Raw genomic sequence first — 21,860 nt, forward strand, 5'->3', positions numbered from 1 at the left:
GCAGTAGTGCGACCGGGGAGCCCGAGCTGAGCAGACATGTGTGCCTGAGTCTGTGGGGTTGGGGACTCAGGGGAACTGCCTAATGGGTCACAGAGAGACCCCCAACAGTGGCGACAAGTTTTTGCATCCGACCATTGAATTCTTTGGATTTGTATTCAAGGAAGGGGGTGTGTCGCCAGATCCGAGGAAAGTGCAAGACATCAAGAAGGCCTGGTGACATACTGCGGTTGGTTCATCCAGAACCTAGCGTCCAGGTCAGAGCCCCTGAGGGCCCTGACAAAGAAAGAAACAATGTGGCATTGGGGCCCTCTCGAACAGGCGGTGTTCGAAGACATCAAGAGCGCTCTCACAGCCGAGGATACCATGGCGTTCTTCGTCCCCACTCTCCCGTCGGAGATCATCGTTGATGCCAGCTCGTTCGGTCTGGGGGCTGTACTGACACAAATTAGTCACAATGGTGGTGTTCGCTCTGTACCCTACGCCAGCAAGGCGCTGTCTGACACCGAGCAGCGCTACTCCCAGATAGAGAGGGAAGCCCTTGTGGTGCTGTGGGGGTGCAGTCACTTCAGGGTCTACGTCCTGGGCCGGCCGGTGACGGTCATGACGGACCACAAATCCCTGCTGCCCATACTGGCGGGTTCCTCGTCCAAACCACCGGCGAGGATTGAACGGTGGATGCTCACTCTCCTCGAGTATGGTGTCACCCTCGTATACATGCCTTGGGTGACCAATGGGGCGGACTACCTGTCCAGGCATCCTGGTGAGGGCAGTAGGGAGGAGCAAGACACTTGTGCCAAGGAAGCAGATGATCACGTCCGGATGGTGGTTGAGGCGGCCACCCCCAACGTGATGCCCCTCGAGGACCTGGAGACAGCCGCAGCCCAGGACGAGTGTTTTCAAATCCTGAAGCACGCAATGCAACCGGGGTCATGGAAGACCATGCTGGAGTCCCTGGCCAGGCGTACGTAAGAAGCCAAGGTGGGGCTAGAACAATTGTGGAAGGTGAGGGAGGAACTGTCATTCTCGGCGATGGGCCTTCTACTGAGGGGTGACCGGATCGTCGTCCCCCAAGCCAAGATCAACGAGGTGATCAGTTTGGCCCACCATGGACACCAAGGAGCCGCCAAGACCAAGGCTCGACTATGCCTCAAAGTATGGTCCCATGAGCTGGAGCGGAAGGTCGATGACTTTGTTGCCGCATGTGTCTGGCGCCACGCGGCATCCCTCGCTGCAACGAGAACCAGTGATTGAAGCCATGCCCAGGGGGACGTGGTCATTGGAAGTGGTGCATGCAGACTTTGGGTCCACCACACTGGGCACACACTTCCTGGTGGTGGTGGACGAGTACTCCCACTATCCGGAGGTAGAGTTTGTTGACTCAGTGGCTTTCGAGCACGTAGTGGTTGCCATTTAGAAAGTATTTGCCTCCCATGGTTTTCCCCAGCTACTGTCACAATGCCTATCCAAAATGGAAGTCAAGTAGATTTCTCTGAATTGTATCAGGGATTTAAACTTGTTTTAACTCTTCAGTAGCGCTGGGGTATGGTGAAATAATCCTGCCATAAGATTTGCCAGGGTTATAGGACTTTGAAGGTCTGGTTAAAGAGCACCAGTGTATGCCTTTGCAATGTTGGGCTTTACTATACGCAAATGAAGCCACAGGCAATACATTCTATAAGCAATGTAATGATGCAAAAGGCAAGATGTTATCCCAGAGCAGAGAGGACATGCTATAACATCCCTTTGCCACAAAATAGAAAATCAGACAAACAGGAAGTCTGAGACAGAAGTTGAAGGCTCGGCATGTCTTAGACGTTATTAGAAGTGTTCCTTAAAGTCTCATGTCAGAGCATTTGCCTTTTTAAATATTTCCGACTCGGTCTATAGCCATCTGGGATATTTTTGGACCTGTATATTTACAGAATGATTGACTTTCAATCCACATTCCATCCTAAATTAACTGGAGAACAGTGTTTTATGGTTTACTTTTCTCATATGTGCGGTCATCCCTTCAGATTCATTGACTACCCCATATTTTCTCTCCCACTTTCTGCCAGAATCTATTTCTCAACCTTTCATCAACCCATATCAAACCTGACATATCTCTTCATTACCAGTTGTAGAGTGCAATGTCCAATGAAGGGAAGGAGTCCCAAGCCATTTTCTAAATGCCACATTTGGTAAACTAGAAGGGACATTTGGTAATCTAGAAGGGACATTTGGTAAACTAGAAGGGACATTTGGTAATCTAGAAGGGACATTGGTAATCTAGACCCTACATCCAACAGAGACTCTAGGGAAGAATCAACTAAAATTACTATCTTGGAACACCAGAGGGTATAATTTCTTCTCTCAAGAACCAAGGAAAACGCAAATCTTTAAATCAGCAGATTTAATTCTATTCCAAGAGACTTGGTTAACTTGCTCAGTGGGGTTCGAAGGTTTTTCTATTTTTCAGCAGTTGGCTCGGGGTTCAGAGGGGGGAAGGCCAAGGGGGGGTTTGATGGTGGCATGTAGTAATGAGATTTTTGACTCATCAAAGAGTCTATTAGATATTAGTGAAGGTATTCTAATGGTGCAAGCAACAAAAAGAGGGGCCAGTAGGGGTAAAGGCTGGATTATTATAAATGTTTACTGGAACCCTAAAATCATTTCTTTATACAATTTTCTGCTTAGTCTGTCTAATGGTTTAGAGGCATGTTCTCAGCAGTTCCCGCAAGATGGCTTTATCCTTGCAGGTGATCTGAACTCTCAATGTATCACGACGGTTGACCCGAGTTCGGGAAGATGTCGCCAAAAGACAAGTAATGGTGAAACATGGGTAGATTTCCTGACAGAATGGGGCTTGCAAATGTTTAATGGTAACATCAGGAGAGATACCCCAAATGCTCCCTCTTGGAGGAGAGGGGAGGCTTTCTCAACAATTGATTATCTTTTCGCCTTGAAAGGCATTTTTGAGATGTGTCTTGACTGTCATTTGGGGAGGGCAACATTAATGATCATGTAATGTTAATTGCAAGTCTACGGTTAGAGGGGGATCCCGATGCAGTGTTCTATGATCAAGAGCTGTCTATGAATGGAGCTGGTAATGCTGTAAGAAGATTTAAAAGGGGGGTGTAGCAGATCAGCGGATATATCACATGAATAAAACTCTGAGCCACTGAGTAAGTTGTTTGGATTACGAAGAGAATCCAATTCTTTTATTAATATAACTATTTTTCCCTTTCAGGAACCTTGGCAAAGGATACGTCTTCTCTCGAGTTCTCCTCAGTTTCAATAACCGGAAGCCAGTGTAGGTAAGTTCTGGTAAGAGTCAATATAGTTCCTTAAATGTCCTTTCACTGTTGTGATTCTTTTACATCTTTTCTGTGGCGATGTTTTCATCAGTCTCTAAGGATATCTCTATCCTTTCTTGTTATTACTTTCTGTTCCTCTCTTTGCCTCTTTTCCATTCTTTAGGTTTTGACTTTTATGGTCCGTTCTCCCTCTTTCTTCTTGTTACTTTATAAACAGATATAATAACTGAAGGTCAAGAAAGACTGTAGCTTTTAGGATATCTCTTCTCTTAGCCTTCCTCTTGCTCTTGTACGAGTCATGTTTGTGGTCGCCGTCTTGTTAAGACTATCCTATGTTAACCAGCCTTCTCTCCTTTGGTTTAGGTTAGGACCCCCTTTCTGCTCTCTTCAATCTTCTAGGAGCCTGAACTCATCATTTTTCAAAGTGCGCATCGGCGCTTCATGCCCAGTTCATAGCGAAACGGTGCTTCACAAATAATTCGTAGCACAACGGTGCTTCATAAATAACTCGTAGCGCAACGGCGCTTCATAAATAACTCATAGCGCGACAGCGCTTCATAAATAATGTGTAGCGCAAAGGCGCTTACCTCTCAACTTCAGAAATCGGTTACGTTTGCCTTGTCTTGTAGCCTTTCAATTGGTAGTGCAACGGTGCTGTTTCTTTCACATAAACGCCATACTGCTAGTCACCTGGGTCACATCATACAGGTCTTCCGTCCGAACTTGCAGCGCTATTCCCCTCTTTGCTCTCTCGTAATCAGCAGCGTTGGTTTACACCGCTCCTGAGGGTTGTTTTCCGATGACAGCGGCTCTCTCTATCACTCTCCGTCTACGACGATAGCGATCGCCTTATCAGCTTGAAACGACTCTCTCTCACCTTGAGGCAGCTTTGTGGAATCAGCCACGATCACGTTCACCGCCTTTCCAGGACGACAGCGATCATTTAATTTCTTCATAAACAAATTACGTCCCCTTTTCTCAGCAGTGACACACGATCAGCTGTGGGTGTTCGGCTGTTCTCTCCTCGTATTTCATTAGAACGCCCAGCTGAGACCGTTGGTTTCCAACCTCTCCTCGTCACCCCCGGTTTCCTAGGATACCAAGATACATGTCAGCTTATTAGAGGAAAGTCCCTCCAGGAATCATTTCCTGCTTCCATCTTTAAGATTTAATAGGGCTTAACAGTGCTCAATAGGGCTCCCAGTTGCTTAAAAAAGTGAAGAGACTCCACACCATGTCACCTTGTCACAGGGGGGTAAAGTGTTAAATTGTGAACTGAGGATTTTGGCTCACCAACTTTCTGACCAACAACTATCAAACTTCTGTAACCCATGTAACTTCTCTCTTTCCTTATTTAATGTTGCCCCAAAAGAATCAAACATCCAGAAATTACATGGAATTTTCAAACATTCTTTTAATGTTGATATAATGGTCAAAAAGAAGCAACTCAGAACTCAAAGAGGTTGGTTAAAGAGACACTGTCAAGATATTGAAGAGCTGAAGGAGGGTCTGAGATTGCTTAACAACTCTTATAGAAACTGGGTTTCATAGGGGTCTTATGTTCCAGCAAGACGGGGAGAAAATGTTAGCTGCCCTCTCCCAGTGAAACTCAAGAAATTTCTGGGCTTTGGTTGGAACAAATGGAATAAGTCGCTCGCAAAAACAGGATGTGGTCATCCAAGAACAGGTGTGGTGTGCTCATTTTGCAGGGGTCTATGATTGCCCGAATACTAGTCTTGGGGAGAGATTAAAACTAGGTAATTGGTTCCTGGACTTTTCGGCCGCAGATCTAGAAATGCTGATATGGAAATCTTCAGCATCTAGAGATGTGGGGCCGAATGGCCTGAGCAACTCAATTTTAAAAATTGATCCACCTGTCATGACCCATAGAACGCGCCCCTTCTGGACTTCCTGGTCCTTATCACGGCGGGGCTTGTATTAATTGTTTCTTCCAACATGGCCGTATCACGTGACACGTCTCGCACCAGTCTTCATGGCGGACGTTGTACGTCCCATAAATGTGCCACGTCCTTGCGGCCCCGCGCGTCTCAATGCTATTGCGAAGTAGCGACCAGACGTGTGCTCCGTAGCTTGCGGTATTGTTTCCCTTGCTTCTTCCAGCTTACCCCATTCTAGTCCCTTTCCTTCCTTTCTTGGTTCCTGGACTCGTGTGCTATTGCACACCCTCTTAATTTCCCGGATTCCTGGATCTCTGCATTCCGGAACCTTGAACGCACGCTGGAGTCGGAAGAGACTCGTGCAGCCTTATTCAAAACTCGATCAGTTCGCAAGAAGGCAACGACCAAGAAATCCAGCAAAAATCGAACCCAGGTGAGAAGGGGGGAACTCCTTGACAGTTTGAGACGCCAACTGACCGAACTCGATATGGACATGGAAGCGGCTGTCCAGGATTTGATGCGTGGCATGCAAGAGCTATCAACCAAGGTGCAGAATCTAAAGGCGGAAAATGCTGCTCTCAAACAATTAGTTCTATCCCGTGATTCTGCCACAAAAGAAAGTGTATTGCTAGGCGGCATAGTGGACAAATACGATGGCTCAGCAAAAACCCTTCGTGGATTCCTGGATTAGGTTTGGTCCACTTTACTTTTAAGCCCTACTACTTTTCAACTCCCAGGGCTAAGGTGGGGTTCATAATTTCCCACCTTTCAGGAAACGCCTCGACCTGGGCTACGCCCCTCGTTAATTCCGGCAATGCTCTTCTGGATGACTATGATGGTTTCATACAAGCCCTTAAGACCATGTTTGACCGTCCAGAGCAGGTCTATAGTGCTCAGGAACGCCTGTTAGACTTTCAGCAAAGATCTCAGGGTATGCTCACCTATGTCACCCGATTCAAGCCGTTAGTCAAGGAAGCTGATTGGTCCCCGGAGGCGAGTTTTACGCTTTTTATGAGAGGACTGAATGAGGAGATTAAGGATGAATTGGCCAGAGCCAACACTGCATTCAACTTTCTCATCCAAAATACCTTCCTTCTCGAGCCCGTCACTCAGCTACCTCAAACTCTCTGTGGGTCAGACGCTTCTACAGGCAGAGAGTGGGTGGTAGATCTCTCTCTTCGGCAGGTGCCTCCCTCTGGAATGGCCTCCCTGCCCATCTCAAACTTGAGCCGGACCACCTAAAGTTACGGAAGCAGCTTAAGACCTACCTTTTTTCCTCTGCTTTTTCTCTCTCTCTCCCTCTCCCCCCTGCTGACCTACCCATCTCCTGCGCCAACTGGTTGCTTGGCTACCCTCAGTGTCTACTGGGTGCCAGGCTCCTCCATGATCAGACTCCTCAGCACTGCCTCCGTGCTGTGAGAAACCTGAAGGTGTCTCACCCACTGGTCCCCGAAGATCTGTCGACCCGGTGGTCAGGACACGGCCATCGCTATTGGATCCAGTTCCTGGGGGTGGACCAGTGGGGGAGGATCACCTGGATGAGGGGTCTTCGGGGAGCGGAAGTTGGACACCGAGAGTTGAGATGCAGTATCCCCTTCCTTGTAACACCTTCCCCCTTCCTACCCAGTCAAGATATTTAGAAGCTCTACCCCTCCCCTTACTTTTCCGACATGAACACTTTTTTACACTGTAACAGACAACAGACTTACACCAGAACAGTTTACCTGACATGTCCCAACACACAGTTCAGGCAGAGTCAGGCAATTGATAATAACCACACACACCTGACGGCCCTTTACCTTCCCCACAGGGATAAAAGGCGGAGCACGGAAGCACACTTTGAGCAAGGTCGAACACACGAGGAGACAGCTACACCAAACCGGCAGTTTGAACAGCCGGTGAGTCGCAGGAGGAAGCTGATAGCAGACCAAACTGTGTTGAACCCACGGTTGCAAGTAGCAACATTATGAACACAAGGAACTTGAAGAGAAATAACTTATATGTGTGTTTGAACTGTTAAGAAAGCCAAGACAAGGGCCAGCTGCAGAGTGGTCAGGCGCCATAGGAGTGCTCATTTGGAGGACTCTCGCTGGGCCCTTTGGTTTTGTGTTGCAACTGCAAAGACCAGAAGGCTCTATAAAAAGGCAGCGTGAAGCGTCAGAGTGCTCCTACAATGGTCACGTCAAATCCCTTGTACAATCGAAAGTCTCTGACCCATTGCCAGGAGAAAGCTAGGGCAAGGGAACCCCTCTTTCCGACAAGGTTGTGAACTGTGGAATAAGGTAAGTGTGCTGAAAATGAGCAATACACAAACTGTGTTAGAAATACATGAACTGTGTTAAAGAAAGGCAGTAGTGAACCCGACGGAGGGAGGCCCAAGTTGCAATGAGGATCCAAGCCTGGTGGAGGGAGATCCTAGCTGCGAAGGGCAAACGCCCAAAGTACAAGGCTACTGAAAGAATCGTTGTTTGTTTGTCGTTGTGAATCGGCAGACCTTCTAAAACAAGAAACTTTTGCAAGAAAGAGACTTAGCCTCTGAAGGGTTTTTGATATCATTGAACTGGAACTGTGAACCACATGCTGACGAGGCCCAGGAGTGTGCATTTTTCAGAAGTCCCACCTTGTCCCGTGCTTAAAAAGTGGGGAAGGGAGACCCCTGGCAATCACATCCTGACTTATTATTTGTGAACACTTCTTTCTTTATTGAACCCTTATCCCACACTCTTTTTGTAATTAGCTGTAAGGAATTGGCAATAGGTCTTTTAGTATAGGCCCTTTTTATTTGACAAGACGCCACTAGGCCTGCCTTATTATTATTTGATGGTTGTAGCTCGCTCCCATCTTAGATTTAGATTAGGTGTTTATCTCACCCATTATAAAGTTCAATAAACACCCTTGAACTGTTCTCACTTGTGTCTTTCTTCACGGTTGCCACCATAAATTCCTTACAGTGCACTTAGGGACCGTAACTCTTACCCACTGCCTCCTTGCACTTACCCAAAGCCACGCTGCCCTGGCTGAACTTAGTCAGAGCAATGCTGCCCTGATTGCACTCCCCCCCTTCCTTCCCCTTGCACTTTATATTGTCGCACTTGCACAATCTGAATGACACAAGGCCTAGTAAGGTCGTTGGTCTTGTCATCCCTCTGTCTTCCCTCCCTTGTCTTGTTGCGCCAAGAAACATTTGGGTACAAGTGCGTTATAAATGACATATCATATCATGTAAAGCACAATCAGATCTTATGTGTAATTTAGTAAATAACTTCCAATTATAGAAGTGTTTTACCCCTGATGCATAGTCTCCTGTAATCTGGACTCTTTGGAAGTGCGGCACATTCAAGTAGGTGGGTGTGGAAATATCTTCGCTGCCGGTAGCCTTTGTCCTCTCTGTTGGTTCATTCTCTGGCACAGTAAGAATGATCGACTTTAAGAGCTCCAGGCGCTTCTTCCTGAAAAGAAAGGGAACATACTTCAATTTTGCTCAGTTTTAAATACTCTATAATAAGACAGCATTGTATAGACCACTTATGGCAGCCCAATGATTTCCACTCATCGTTTGCTACTTCCTCAGTGAGCCTCAATAAGAGTGTGAGTTTTGTCCAGATACACCTTTGGAGCTTGCTCTTCCTAGGGATTCAAGTTGTGCCTCCATGAAGGGGCACAATGAGGCCATTGACCTGCGATTGCTTGTGTTACCACCCCAAGGTATGTATCCTCGCAATTCTGACTGAGCTGGCCCCTTCAATGCGACAATGCTATTTTACTAGAACTACATGCTTTGCATCCCGCCTCTCTTACTGTCTCTTGGCGCATGGATGCCCACGGGCTTTGGCGTGCTACAAATCAAATAACATAACAACATAACATAACATTCGGATCAGGTTTGATACTGATTTGCTTATGGTCGAGCCCCTTCTGTGATGGCAGAAATGTGATCAAAACAAAGGAATGTAATGGTACACAGTGGAATTCCTAGTGGTTAAGAGGTGTATGTTCCACCTTTTCTATCCAACCCTCTACGGGTTTCTCAGCACACGTCCCTAAAGTGGCTGGGTATCCCCAGACATGGGTCTCAAACTCCCAGTGCCCAAAGGCTCAAGCTGGACCTCCCAAATGTGGTCCAACAAAGTCAAAACACCTTTTGGATTATTTGTGTCCCAAGGTAAGGAGTACATTACCTAGCATATTAAGGTGGATGACTGATTTGCTTACGCCTGCTCCATTTCTTTAAGAGGAGCTAAAATAGATTTAGTTGAAGGCCACCAAGAATTGTTCCCAGTGGATAAGAAGCCTGGGCTCAAGCATTTTCATCCATCACTTTTCGTTTTTCTTAATTATAGCAACACTTGCGACCAAGAGTTCTAGCTTTGATTTGTTCAAATATGATGGTATCTCAATGTCAAATAATAATCCTGACATTGAACATAGGTGGGGAGTGGACAAGAGTTTCTTAGGGAATTCTATGAAAATAGGATTTATTTAGCATCAGGAATATAAGTTGTACACATAAGGGCCAATTCACTACGTTTATCTCTGATATACGTTTGGCATAAGAGTATTTTATTCACACAGACGTCCCTGTGAGTAACTCTGACTTAATCCTAGTACATCCGAGTTACTCATAGTAATTTCTATGAGAAGCAGATATAACTCTCCAGGTCTAATTCTAGGCTAAAGAAGAGTTAGTCATATAAACATCTTTGTGAATTGGCTCCATTGTACATAATGGGCTCTGGTTCTCTCTAGGCTTGACTATTGCATTAGCCTCCTTCTTAATCTACCTTTGTCCACTCTGCGACCCCTCCAGCTAATCCAGAATAGGGCAGCAAGATTTATCCTAAACCTCAAGCCCAGGGACCGCATCTCTCCTGCCCTACAAAGTCTTCACTGGCTCCATGTCGCAGCACGGATTAAATTCAAATCCCTCTGCATCATCCACAAGGCTGTCTGGGGCTGGGGACCACTCTATCTGCAACTCCTTGTGTGTAAAGCAGTTTGCTAAACAGAGAACAGGTGGTTGATTGCTCTCCTTAGTGGGCTCCCTTCTTTGGAACAGCACCGCCCTCCCTTTTCGCCTTGAGCAGGACCTCCTTAAATTCCGGAAAAGCCTCAAGACCTTCCTCTTTACCTCTTCCTTGCCTCTCTCCCCTGCTAATCGCACAGTAGCTTGACTGATGTGCAGGTCCCTTATGCATCCTCTGGGCCCTGACCTCCCACCTGTTATCATCCCTGCTACTGTCTATCCTCTGCACTTGCCTAGGCTCACCCTCCACCACTGGAGGTTGCACTTACCTTTCTCCACAGCACTTCACCTGCTGCTCTCCATGAGCACCACAGCACCTATCGGATACCCCTCTCTGCACTTGCACGTTCTGAACACTCACAGGGCATAGTAGGTTTGTCTTCCCCTCTTCATTGTCTCTTCCTCTATTGTTGTATTTAATTATTTAACATTGTTGTAATTTCATTTTATTTCATCCTCTGTCCCCTGCCTGTGGGCGCTTTGAATCAGTATTTGCTTCCTGTATAAGCACCTAACATGTGAACAATAAATAAATAAAATATGCTCACATTGTTCAAAAGCAGGTTGCATGCTAGTTAATATCTATTTTTGTGCCTTCCTGTATAAGCACCTAACATGTGAACAATAAATAAATAAAATATGCTCACATTGTTCAAAAGCAGGTTGCATACGAGTTAATATCTATTTTTGTGATAATGTTTCACCTTTAAAAAATGATCGCGCAGGGTTACATACTCTGCCTGTGTGAGTCCAGGTTTATGTAACCCCACACGTTACATTTTGGATTTAAGGTAGATTCGAATTGGTGTCGGAAACGCGAAGCACTAGAGGGAGAACGTGTCAGATACCACGAAATATAGTAGTCATTGGAACAGCCGAATGGCCCTGGCTTATCACTCAAGATGCCACTGTTTATTTGGTGGTGGTTATGCTGAAAATCATGTTTTTAGACCTGGCCCCCTGGCTGAGGAAGAGCATGTTAGGGTGATTGCCGTAAATGTTTTCTAAGTGCAGACCTCTATTGACCAGGGTCAATGAAAGTAACACATTTTAACTGCCTCAATACAAGTTTAGTGGTAAGTTTGTCGAAACATCACCAAAATCTATTACCATGACTGCAGCTCGGTCCTGTGGGCTTTCCACAGGATTATGAGTGGTGGCAGGGCGGTGTAAATGACAATTTTTGGAGTCTGTACGACTCCATGGGGATTTTGGTGGAATTACCGTGATCGGTACTCGCGCTCCGATAGTTCTGATGACGTTTGGCCTTAAAGTGGGGGAGTTACCTCCAGCATGATGGTGGAATCCTACATCTTAAGGTAAATCTCAGAATTTGCCATTGCGATAACTAGCGCGGTAATTCTGTTACTGTCAAAAAGTGGCAGTAATGGAATTGCCACCACTTTAAGGCACGTAATGAGGACCTAACTAATACCTGCAAGGCAGTAGTAACTTTACAGGTTGATGCTTTTCTATATATTTATCCTAATAGTGAGCACGTGGCTGTTACCCAGTGTACACAAGCTCGTCTCAAAGGCGTGAGTAGTCAATTGTCGATCACAAGATCCTCTTACCTTTTGTCCTGCAGCTCTTTCGTTTCGTTCTGCATCAGGTGATCCTGCATTTCGTGATGGGAGATGGGGCAGCTTTCTGCCACATCGAACGGTGAAATCTCTTCGCGGCTGTCCACATCTTTCACTTCCGAGGCAAAGACCTTTTCTGCCAGGCTGCGCATCTCCTCAGTGATTACTGGCGGGAGAAAGACACATTCTGTCACGTTGAAGTCTTTGCCTTTCCCGTTCCGCTTTTCAGCCACTGAGCATGCATGCGGCAGCCAGGAACACATCAGAGAAGGCTGTTGTAAAATGTATAAACTGAACTGCCATTCTTCACTCATTCTCAACATACATAGGTTATTGCTGCCTCATTTTACTGGCATTGGACACAAGTACTTAAACTACCGCATATAGCGTATTTTCCGTTTCATGTTGATGATGACTTGAAATGCTTTCCATCTCCAAAGGTATGTGTGCCCTTGTTTGCGATAACTGCATATTTATTTGAAAGGCATGACCTGGTAAGTGTGAATGATCTTTAAATGTAATTCTGTATGTACCCCCAAAGGGAGATATTTGCACAATGTATGTTCTTTTAAGTTTAGAAAAATACAAGAGCACTATTTCAACATTTTTTAGGTTGTTGTATAAAGCGCATACTTGAGTCTAAAGATAGTTTTATCGCTTTACTGAGATCATCCTGCCCTCGATTGGCTGTGTACAGAACAGTATGGTAAATGGGGTCAGTTGAGAATGGACTACAGATACCGGGATGTGTTCAGAAGGGGAGTTGGGATAGTTAAATGCCAAGTGCTACATTTATATAGAAAAATGATGATGCCCAAATCAAATATTTTGTTCAATATGATTAAATAAGACTTTTGTGTTTGATTGCGTTTCTACTTCGCAGTCCCATAATAGTGGATTTGCTCCAAGCTCATGGCGGGGGATCAACCCAGTGATTGAGAGCGAGCAGGATCTTGGCTCAGCTAAATGAGACAATGAGCTAAAATTAAGAAATATCAAGTATAAGAACAATGATGAGTATCTTGCCATGAAGTCGATTGCTGGGGAATATATACATGTTTCCCCGTTTACCGTAACATTGGAGTGAGACCATTACATAGGTTTAATTTCCTTTCTCTCAAAAAGAGAAGAGATTGTAAGCATCCGACATTCAAACTAATGCCTGCTTTTGTAGTTCTAGGTGCACAGAATAAAAGGGTGATAGCTACCCGAAACGTATAGTTTTGCCATGATGTCAGTATTATTGACCTGCCTATGCTCATCCTTTTTGCATAGACTTGCATAATAGCTTGGCAGTTAAGGGGTTAAACAATTGTTTTAAAACGGCATCTCTTCTACAGGAGTGTAGACAATTTACACGAGATGGCACTGGCAAGAATGTTGGTGGTGAGTTAATATGGCACAGGCAATGTTGGGAGATGATAAACTAATACTCGACTGCGCTTTTTGGAACAAATACAGCTAGCTTAAGCAATGGTTAAGATACTTTGAAGTAGTGGAGTTATGGTAAATATATTTAACAACATTTATTTGTTCAGCCCGGTTGTAGCTGTTGATGAGTTATCTGCATTGATGATTTTTTTAATTCATGTTTCAGTCCAGCACTCTTGCCAGTTTAGAATCTTAACCCGTTGATGTTTTTATTTGGGATGGGTTGGATTGGTGAAGACAATGTGATGATGATTTTAAATTTTGTATAAAAGGTTTCATTAAACTAATTATGCAAATAACAATAACTATTGGTATAATACTAAGCATCTTACTGTTCTGCATTTTCTTTTTAAATATGCACATTAAAGAGCAGATATTCACAAGTTGAAGAACATCGTACTGTTTCTGTTTTCCCATTATATACGATTGTCCAAAGGAATCTTACTAAAACGGACAATATGCAGTCTAGATTCAGGACCACTGGTATACAGATGATCACTTACACATACTGGCCGAGCCTTGTTACTTTACTGAGAAGTGGAGTCCCCATGGGCAGAAATGCCACTTCATCTAGCATACTACTTCTGCACCCATGCACTCCATCTCCCTCTATTACATCTTTTATAATCTTAAAAAACGTCTGCACCGAAATGAATGCATACAAAAATAGAAATCCTAGAAATGCAACTAATTAAGAGAAAAGCAGATTAGGCAGCTATTATGCTCATCTACAAGGAGGCCGCAGGGACCTTAGTCTCCATCTGTGGAGGAAGCGAGTCTTGCTATTCTTTCAACATACCTCACATGATCAAGCGCTTTTCGTGTTCTCGTCTCTTAATAATAGATTTCTGCGTCCACATACATTTACACCCAGTAAAACAAAGGGTAGTAGCGCGCATCTGAATCACAACTCGATTTCTTTTTAAAGTATTCAGCTTAACATTTTGAGGCACTCACTATGGAGTCCCAATCTGTTTTGAATAAATGTTGAATCGAATTGCAGTAAAAATGGAACATAACAAAACAGACTGCCTTAAGGTAAGTAGAAGAGTACTGAGAGGTTTGCTTGCAAAGCACCAAAAATCTGGAGTTGTACAGTTTAGATGCTGACAGAGGGAGTGAGCGTGTGGATGGTAGGCGGGCCACCCCCATACCATCGGCTTGAGATGAAAATTAGAGAAAACCTTTGGCAGGAAGCAAGGGCGTATTCTTTAAGAAACATTGCCTAAGGCTCTGAACCCGCAAACGCTTGCTGCTCGCTGATTCTACAAGGCAATGTAACAGTAACCACAGTTTTCTATAAAAAATGGAAAGGCTAAAATGGCCTGTCTGCCATGGGCCAGCGCTGAAAGACCAACATTCAGATCACATGGGGGGCGGGGGGCCCTCAATGCTGAGAACAAATGTTGTGTTATTAGGATTTATACTGCACACAAACGCTGCCATTTGTAAAGTCTCCATGCGCTCTGGTGGGTCTGAAAGTGAATGGATGAGTTTGGCTTGTGGGAGGATAGAGAAAATGCAAGATTGCTTTGCTCTTGTATTGATGCATGCAGACTGGGGTTACCTTGAGCTCAGAGTGCATTTGAGTTTCTAGATGATTTGTGTCACGAGCAATGGGGTGTTTGTGTCCAGAAAAGATAGCTCTTGGGTCTTGTCGAACATACATTGGTTTAGGCTGGTTGTAGAGGTTTCAAAGTCGGTTTGCCTTCTCTGGTAGGAGCAATTTACGAGGCTGTGTGCTAGAGACTTTGTCGGTTTTCATGTACTGTGTTTGAGCGTACAACTTGTACTTAGCAGGTCGGCTTAGCAAATGTGAAAAATGAAATACTCTAGCTGCCACAATCAATCTAGTGGTTGTGACAAGGCCAGTCTCTTGGCCTTGTTCTAGCCCCCCATCCCCCATGTTTCTGTGCAGTCCAACTTTTTCTCATGCCATGACTTCTGACACAATGCTTGCCAGTCTTTTCCAGAGAACAAACATCAACGCAAGAAACTGATGAAACGCATCAAAGAGAGAGCCTGTGCCAAGCGCCCCACCATCAGCAGCAGAGAATCTGCCACCGGACCACCAAATATCAGCTCCTTTATTCAGGGAGCAACCAGCGGAGAGAGTGAGAAATGAAACCACAATGAGAACAGCCACGCAGTGCAGCCGAGTGATAGCGGCAGGCAGGAATAGCCGTCACCTTCTACCTTAAACCAGCAGGGTATTGTGAGGGAGCCATAACCACTCACAGACTTCGTTCTTACCGTATGGGCACCTAGAATGGGTCGATCTAAGACGAAAAGAGACCTTGGCCTCCCCAAGCCACTATTGCCTTTCAGCCGCAGGCTCGCACCATGGAACTGGGCAGGGTTCAACACAATATTTCTAACTGCACATGGCATATCATCACCCCAGGTGTGGGAAGCCAAGACCAGATTTGCAAGGGGAAAAAAAGACCAATCCCAGGTGACAAGGGGGATATGAAGGCTAGTTTCAGTGCGGCTTCACGGTTTACGGCACGGCACATCAGGTGTGGAAGGTCCTTTCCTCGAAACAGCAGAAACGGCGAGAGAGTGGAGCAGTGCTGTTTGCTTTCTATTGAGAGCCTTTTTTTTTGTCTACGGTCTGCGGTTGAGCTCAGAGGCTGCCGTGTTTGGCAGTCGGTGGCCAGTGAGAGTCTGTGGCCAGTGAGAGCGGTGGTCTGAAGCTGTGACCGAGAGAGTTCGGGGGCAAAGTGAGGTCAGAGGTATCTGATCTGAAGTGTGACCTGCGGACCAGGTATTGTACTGGAAGAGCTGTGAGCAGCGGTCATGTGCCGTGTACCTGAACGAAGCGGGAGACTGTGGAGCGGTGTCTCTTTGATCCTGCCGATCAGGCATTGTTCCTGAAGAGCTGTGGGCGGCCCTGTGCTGGGTGCCTGAACAAAGCGGGAGACTGCAGAGCTGCATCTCTTTGATCCCGCTGATCAGGCTTTGCATTTGAAGAGCTGTGAGCGGCCGTGTGCTGTGTGATTGAAAAAAGTGGGTTCTATCTGTTAGATTCTTTAAACTTTGTGTCGCAAGCAAAAAAAGGGGATAACAGTTAAACACAAATAAATGCGGATTGGTGCTCAAACCAGCTCAAATCAGCAGCTGGAAATATTCAGTGCAACCCCAATCTAAGGAAAAGTGGGCAGGGGCGTATGGTCTGGGGGTTTAGTTTAGTTTTGTTTTTGCGCCCACACCCTCCTCATAGCTTACACCCTAAACCAGCAGCCAGCTACTAGGTAGTGGTTAAGCTCGGAGTCAGGGATTGCTGATTGGGGGTTAGTCAGTTATTTGAGGTGTGGCGAGCTACACAGCTTTTACAAATGACCTCAATCGTAGTCAAATTGAATTCTTGAAAGTACGTTATCTTGCCCTATATAGCGGAGTGTGCAGTGGTTAACCTACAACAGTGATGAAACTTCGTAGTAACCCATTGATAGATGACCTTTGAGCCCCAGAACAGGATGGAATTACACCGGCAAATGGAGCAGTTAACTCTGAAGCCTTAAATAGTGAACCTGAAAAGGGCCTGGTGAAAAATAGTGGTGATCCAATATCTGTTGGAACACGTGGGGTCCTAATACATTCACATAGCCAAAAATGAGGGAGTTCCTATTTAACCTGGGGGACATTGCAATGTTACAAGAAACTTGGTTAGTGAACCCCATTGAAATTGAAGGATTTCGAGTAATCTCCCAGGCCGCCACCCAAAAAGTGAAAGGGAGACCATCGTGTGGGCAGCTTATAGCAATTAGAAACTCCATACTGAAAGAACCTGTCTCAATCTTAAAAAATGAAGGCGGGATCCAAATTTGTAAGGTTTCATTGAAATGTCAGGTTATTATGTCTGATGTGATATTTGTGAATGTTTATTGGAATCTGGGTGGATTATCTCTCTCTCCCACCTTCGGCTCATGTGAAACTCCTATTTCCGTACCATCGGAGAGTGTGAAATGGGAACTTCCACTAGATACACAGAGTTTGGAGGAAATGATTAGGAAGAGCTCGTCCTCCAAAGCAGCCAGTCCAAGTGGGCTCAAGTATTTAGTGTTAAAAGAGAATCCAACTATATGGGCCAAACTGTTAGTCTGATTATTTGGGGAAATCCTGCTCAAGAAAGCACTTCCTTCCACCTGGAAGTCAGCCATAATAATTCCACTCCAATTCCAAGGGGGGGGATCGTTTGTTACCAATCAATTATCGTTCAATCGCCCTTTTAGATATTGAGGGAAAACGTTTCATGAAGATCCTCATGAGTGAGGTGGAGAAATGGGTAAAAGATCACAAGATCCTTTCTAAGTACAAGACTGGCTCTCGAAAGGGCCTTTCAACAGCTTTAAATGGGGTTGCTCTCAATGTCATGTCAGAGAAGACGGGTAAGTCTGGAGGAAATTTGTTGTACGGGGCCTGGGTGGACTTCTCTAGAGCTTTTGATCAGGTGGACAGGTGTAGACTGTGGGCAAAGTTAAGAGCTTGGGGCATTTCTGAGGGGTTGTTCGCCATGCTGATCACGTTCCACAAAGACAATACCATAAGAATTCGACTTGATGAGGAAGGTAATTTGTCTGAGTCTATCAAAGTGGAAAAGGGGGTTTGGCAGGGTTGTTTGGGTGCCCTGCTGTTTTTCAATTTATATCTGACGGACGCGGGGGGCTGTCTGAAACCATGTGCGTTGGCCAGTCTAGTGATCAGTAGATCAAGAGTTCACTGGCTGGCTTACGCGGACGATGTGGTTCTTTTAGATTGTTCTCCTGTGGGACTGCAGAGATTACTTAATAGACTGGACAGTTACGCTAAGGAGAATGGTTTATTCCTTAACCCAAACAAATCAAAGATTCTGGTGTTTAGATAAAGCCGTAAAAAAATCTCTTACAGTCATTGGGAGATAGGAGATCAGCAAATCGAGAGAGTAGAAGAGCTGTTCTATCTAGGCTTCAAAATATATGCCTCTCTGGCGATTTGTAAAGTGGAAAAGGATCTGCAAAATAAAAGTTTGTTATTATTGGCCCAGATGAAAAAAATTCTAGTAAAATATTGTACATTCTCTATACTTCCATTGATTCGGTTTTATAAAGCAAAAGCTATACCAGTTATACATCATGGGCTTGAAACTAAACCGCTCCTATGTCATACAGATTGGCAGAAATGGAGGGATTGGTGTGGAAGAAAGTTCTCAATCTTCCCATGAGTGTTTCAATGGGTCTCCTCAGATTCGAACTAGGGTTAAGCTCCTTACAAGCCATTGCTGAATGGAAACAAATGTCTCTCTTTAGGCTTATCTCAGTTGCACAGGAGAACTCTCTATACGGGGATATTAGAGAGCATGCCGAGAGGGGTGGTTCGGAGAGATTAAGAAAATTGGAAGAATGGGCCCATGATGAACTACTGAAGGCACGTACAGATCTGGATACTCTGATACATAACCCCTGCAAGGCCAAAAAAAGCTGGTAGAAATGGACTGGATCACAACAATCGACTTGATGCAGGCTAAAGCAAGATCCAATCAATTTATAGCAGAAGAAAATAATCTGGGCTCCATTCCAAGCTATTTGGTTAAATTCCCGGACTGGAAAATAAGGAACAATTTCCTCAGAATCCGACTAAATGTAGCAAGAATTGGTGAAGTCTTGGCACAAAGAGGACAAGATGATCTAGCTTTAAAGTTATGTGATAGATGTTCGAATCCGAAAGCCCAAACTTTGAAACATCTCTTAATGGACTGCCAAGGAACCGGAGAAGCCAGATCTCGACTGTTCACTAGATTTGGTTTTAAGAGTGCTAACTTCGTACCAGAAATGTTCTGCGACCGTTTTATTGCTGGTGTTCACAATCCTCTAACAATTGCAGTCGTGCAGGTGCTTGCCACCTGCAATATTGGCAATTAACTACTTTTTCAATAAGCCTAAATGTTATGTAGGTTTCTCCTCTTCTGTTCTTCAAAAATGTGAAATGATCGTTTAGGATTGTTGCTTGAAAATGTGGAGAAATGCTACAGTGATTTATAATAGTGTTTAGGATTAAGGTACATTTTATAGGAAAAGTTTCTTTTCTTTTTAGCTTTTTATCGCCGTTTAATTTTAAATATTGCTATGTAACGAATTGTTTTATATGTGATAACTATAGGTATTTTTATAATGTGTTTGTTGATGGTAATATGTTGCTTTTTTATCTTCTGTATCATTTTCGTTTTCTTGAATTTCTTTTTTGTTTGTCTAAAGGAAGAATTTAGTTGTGAATCATTTTTGTAAAAGGTTGTTTCAACCATACACAATAAAAATAAAAAATGTAAAAAAAGGATATGAAGGAACAACAGGAAGCAGTTAGTGTGGGTTATTTGGGTGAGGTCATAGAAGGTGGAGGTGAGCGACCAAGAGACCAACAGGAAGAAGGAGCAGCAGAGGGTGGAGGTGATTTTTGCAGAAGTGGAGGTATTGGCCTGCGTGTGAAAGTGGAACTGCTGTGTGATTGTGGTGTTTGTGTGACAAGTGTGGTTAGAAAGATAAGTGCAAGGAGTGATTGTGAAGTGTATAGTATTGAGAAATCAACCACATACTATACAATGCTAACTCCCAACTCTTACTCTTTGTGATCAAACTACGCTGGCAAAATTCTGAAATTTGAATGGTCTCCTGATTATGTAAGAGCTTACCCAGGTGTAAAATGTATACTGACCCAAGGCAGATGCATTCTGTTATCACGTGCCTAGCAGTGTCTAATATCTGCCCATTTTTGCACAAATGACAAGACCATTCTCCAGGTGCTAAGTTCAATGCCGAGCCATTTACTACCAGCACCGGCAATCGGTTTATGCGTAAAAGTTATGTCAATCATTGTAAATTCGGGAAGGGACATAAGACCAGTTATGGCTGCGGTTTCCTACAGGTATACATCATCTTTGTTACATGAGTATAAGATTTTAATTTCCCCAGGTGAGAGAAGTTGTTACACCAATCCCATAGCTCCAGCCTATACTGAAATGATTTATTTAGCTCATAATAGTCCATATTCCAATCTGCAGACCAATTTATGGTACAGAATGTGTCAATAATAATTTTACATACTTCATTGCACCCCTTTGCTTCATCTACATACTCAATATTTGCAATAGATGGCACTTAGGGTCGGTCATGGTCTTAATATAAAGGGCCTCATTACGAGTCCGGCGGTGGCCGTGCCTGCCGCCGGACTTGTGATGATTTACCGCCACCTGACTTGCCGGAATAACCGGGCATTACAACCCTGGCGATCGGATAAGTCGGCGGTGGCATTCGTAAATCCCCATTCCCATTTGAGTCCCATAAGAGGACGGAAGCACCGGCACTGTGTGCAACAGTGCCGGTGGTTCTGTCAAAGTCTGCGGCAGGGCACCGTCCTGCCCGCCTGGTATGACCTGGCGAGCAGAATGGCACCCACCAGCAGAACTCGGAATGTGCTGGTCCGGTAACAATGGTGCTGGTAGGCGTACCGGCACCGTTGTTACCGGACCGGCACACTTGTAATGAGGCCCAAAGTAATCCTCATTTCTTAACCACCATTGCCTCCATGGAGATAATACCCAATTCGAGTCGCAGAACTGCCATGAGGACACAGGTGGGGAGGGTAAGTAATTTCCGCCAGAACCGACCCTCGAGCTTTCACAACCATACGAAGTCTATAGTGGATGAACATTCCAGACCATATAAGACAGCAGGGCAAAAGGACTGCTTCTATAGATGGATTGTTCCATCAAGAGCAAGACGACCCATCCGACCGGAGAATCTTGCTATGAGTGAGGTAAATTGGGATGCCTTTTGAATTCTAGAATGTATACATTCAGAGTTGCCTAAACCCTGTTCAACCTCTACTCCCAGATAGCCATAGTTATCAACGTATACCAACTCATATAGTCTCTCACAACTAATCTGGGTCTACTTACTTTCACGTTATTAAACAAGATCTCCTGATATTTTGTTCTTGTTTATTACCAGATGATTGACTTCAGCGCATCTCCACAGCACATTTATGGATTTACTCAGGGCTGAATAACTATGATCTAGAATAACCAGATCACCGGCATGCACTAAGCAAGCCAGGTGTCTAGTTGCACCTTTCAGAGGGCAGCCAGATACTTTAATAAACTCTGGGGAAGGTCAAACAAATATAGATTAAAGAGCAGGGGGGCAAGGACACGTCCCCGTTTAATCTCACGTTTATATGAAATGGGTTTGTCAGTGCCCCCCTGCCGTCCAATCTCACCTGAACCGAATTATCTTTGTGGAAGAGCGATAAATAGTGCAGAATATGCTTTGGACACTGCAAGACTTCGGGTTTCTGCCATAATGTAGGTCTACAAACGGTATCAAATGGCGATTGAAAATCCACAAAGAGCGCATATAGTCCAGGATTCTTTTTTGTTCTTGCACTCGCCGTTAGCAAGTCCATAAGTCTTAAATTGTGTAGGGTTGATGCGTCTGGTCTAAATCCTGTTTGGAAGCTGTCTGATATACCCGTCGACTCGACTCATTTCTGCAGTTCGTCAAGCAGCAAGCTATCACATCCAGCATAGACAAAAGTCTATAATTGCCGGGTGCGACACAATCACCTTTCTTGAAGACCGGTATTAAGATCGCTCTCT

At 44.8% G+C, this 21,860-nt stretch overlaps 1 protein-coding gene across 1 annotated transcript in view; it reads right to left on the minus strand.

Annotated features, from left to right (window-relative positions):
* The window catches only part of LOC138520950 (AMP deaminase 1-like), a 137,141-nt gene that overhangs the window by 102,379 nt on the left and 12,902 nt on the right, over positions 1 to 21,860 (minus strand). Inside the window, exons 2-3 of the mRNA XM_069633402.1 lie at positions 11,792 to 11,966; positions 8,481 to 8,643 (exon numbers count right to left, since the gene is read on the minus strand). Coding sequence (XP_069489503.1) covers positions 8,481 to 8,643; positions 11,792 to 11,966 — 338 coding nt within the window. The remainder of the gene's footprint in view (positions 1 to 8,480; positions 8,644 to 11,791; positions 11,967 to 21,860) is intronic.

Source organism: Ambystoma mexicanum, chromosome 13, assembly GCF_040938575.1.
Source record: "Ambystoma mexicanum isolate Mex_15411 chromosome 13, UKY_AmexF1_1, whole genome shotgun sequence".
NCBI classification, from domain to species: domain Eukaryota; kingdom Metazoa; phylum Chordata; class Amphibia; order Caudata; family Ambystomatidae; genus Ambystoma; species Ambystoma mexicanum.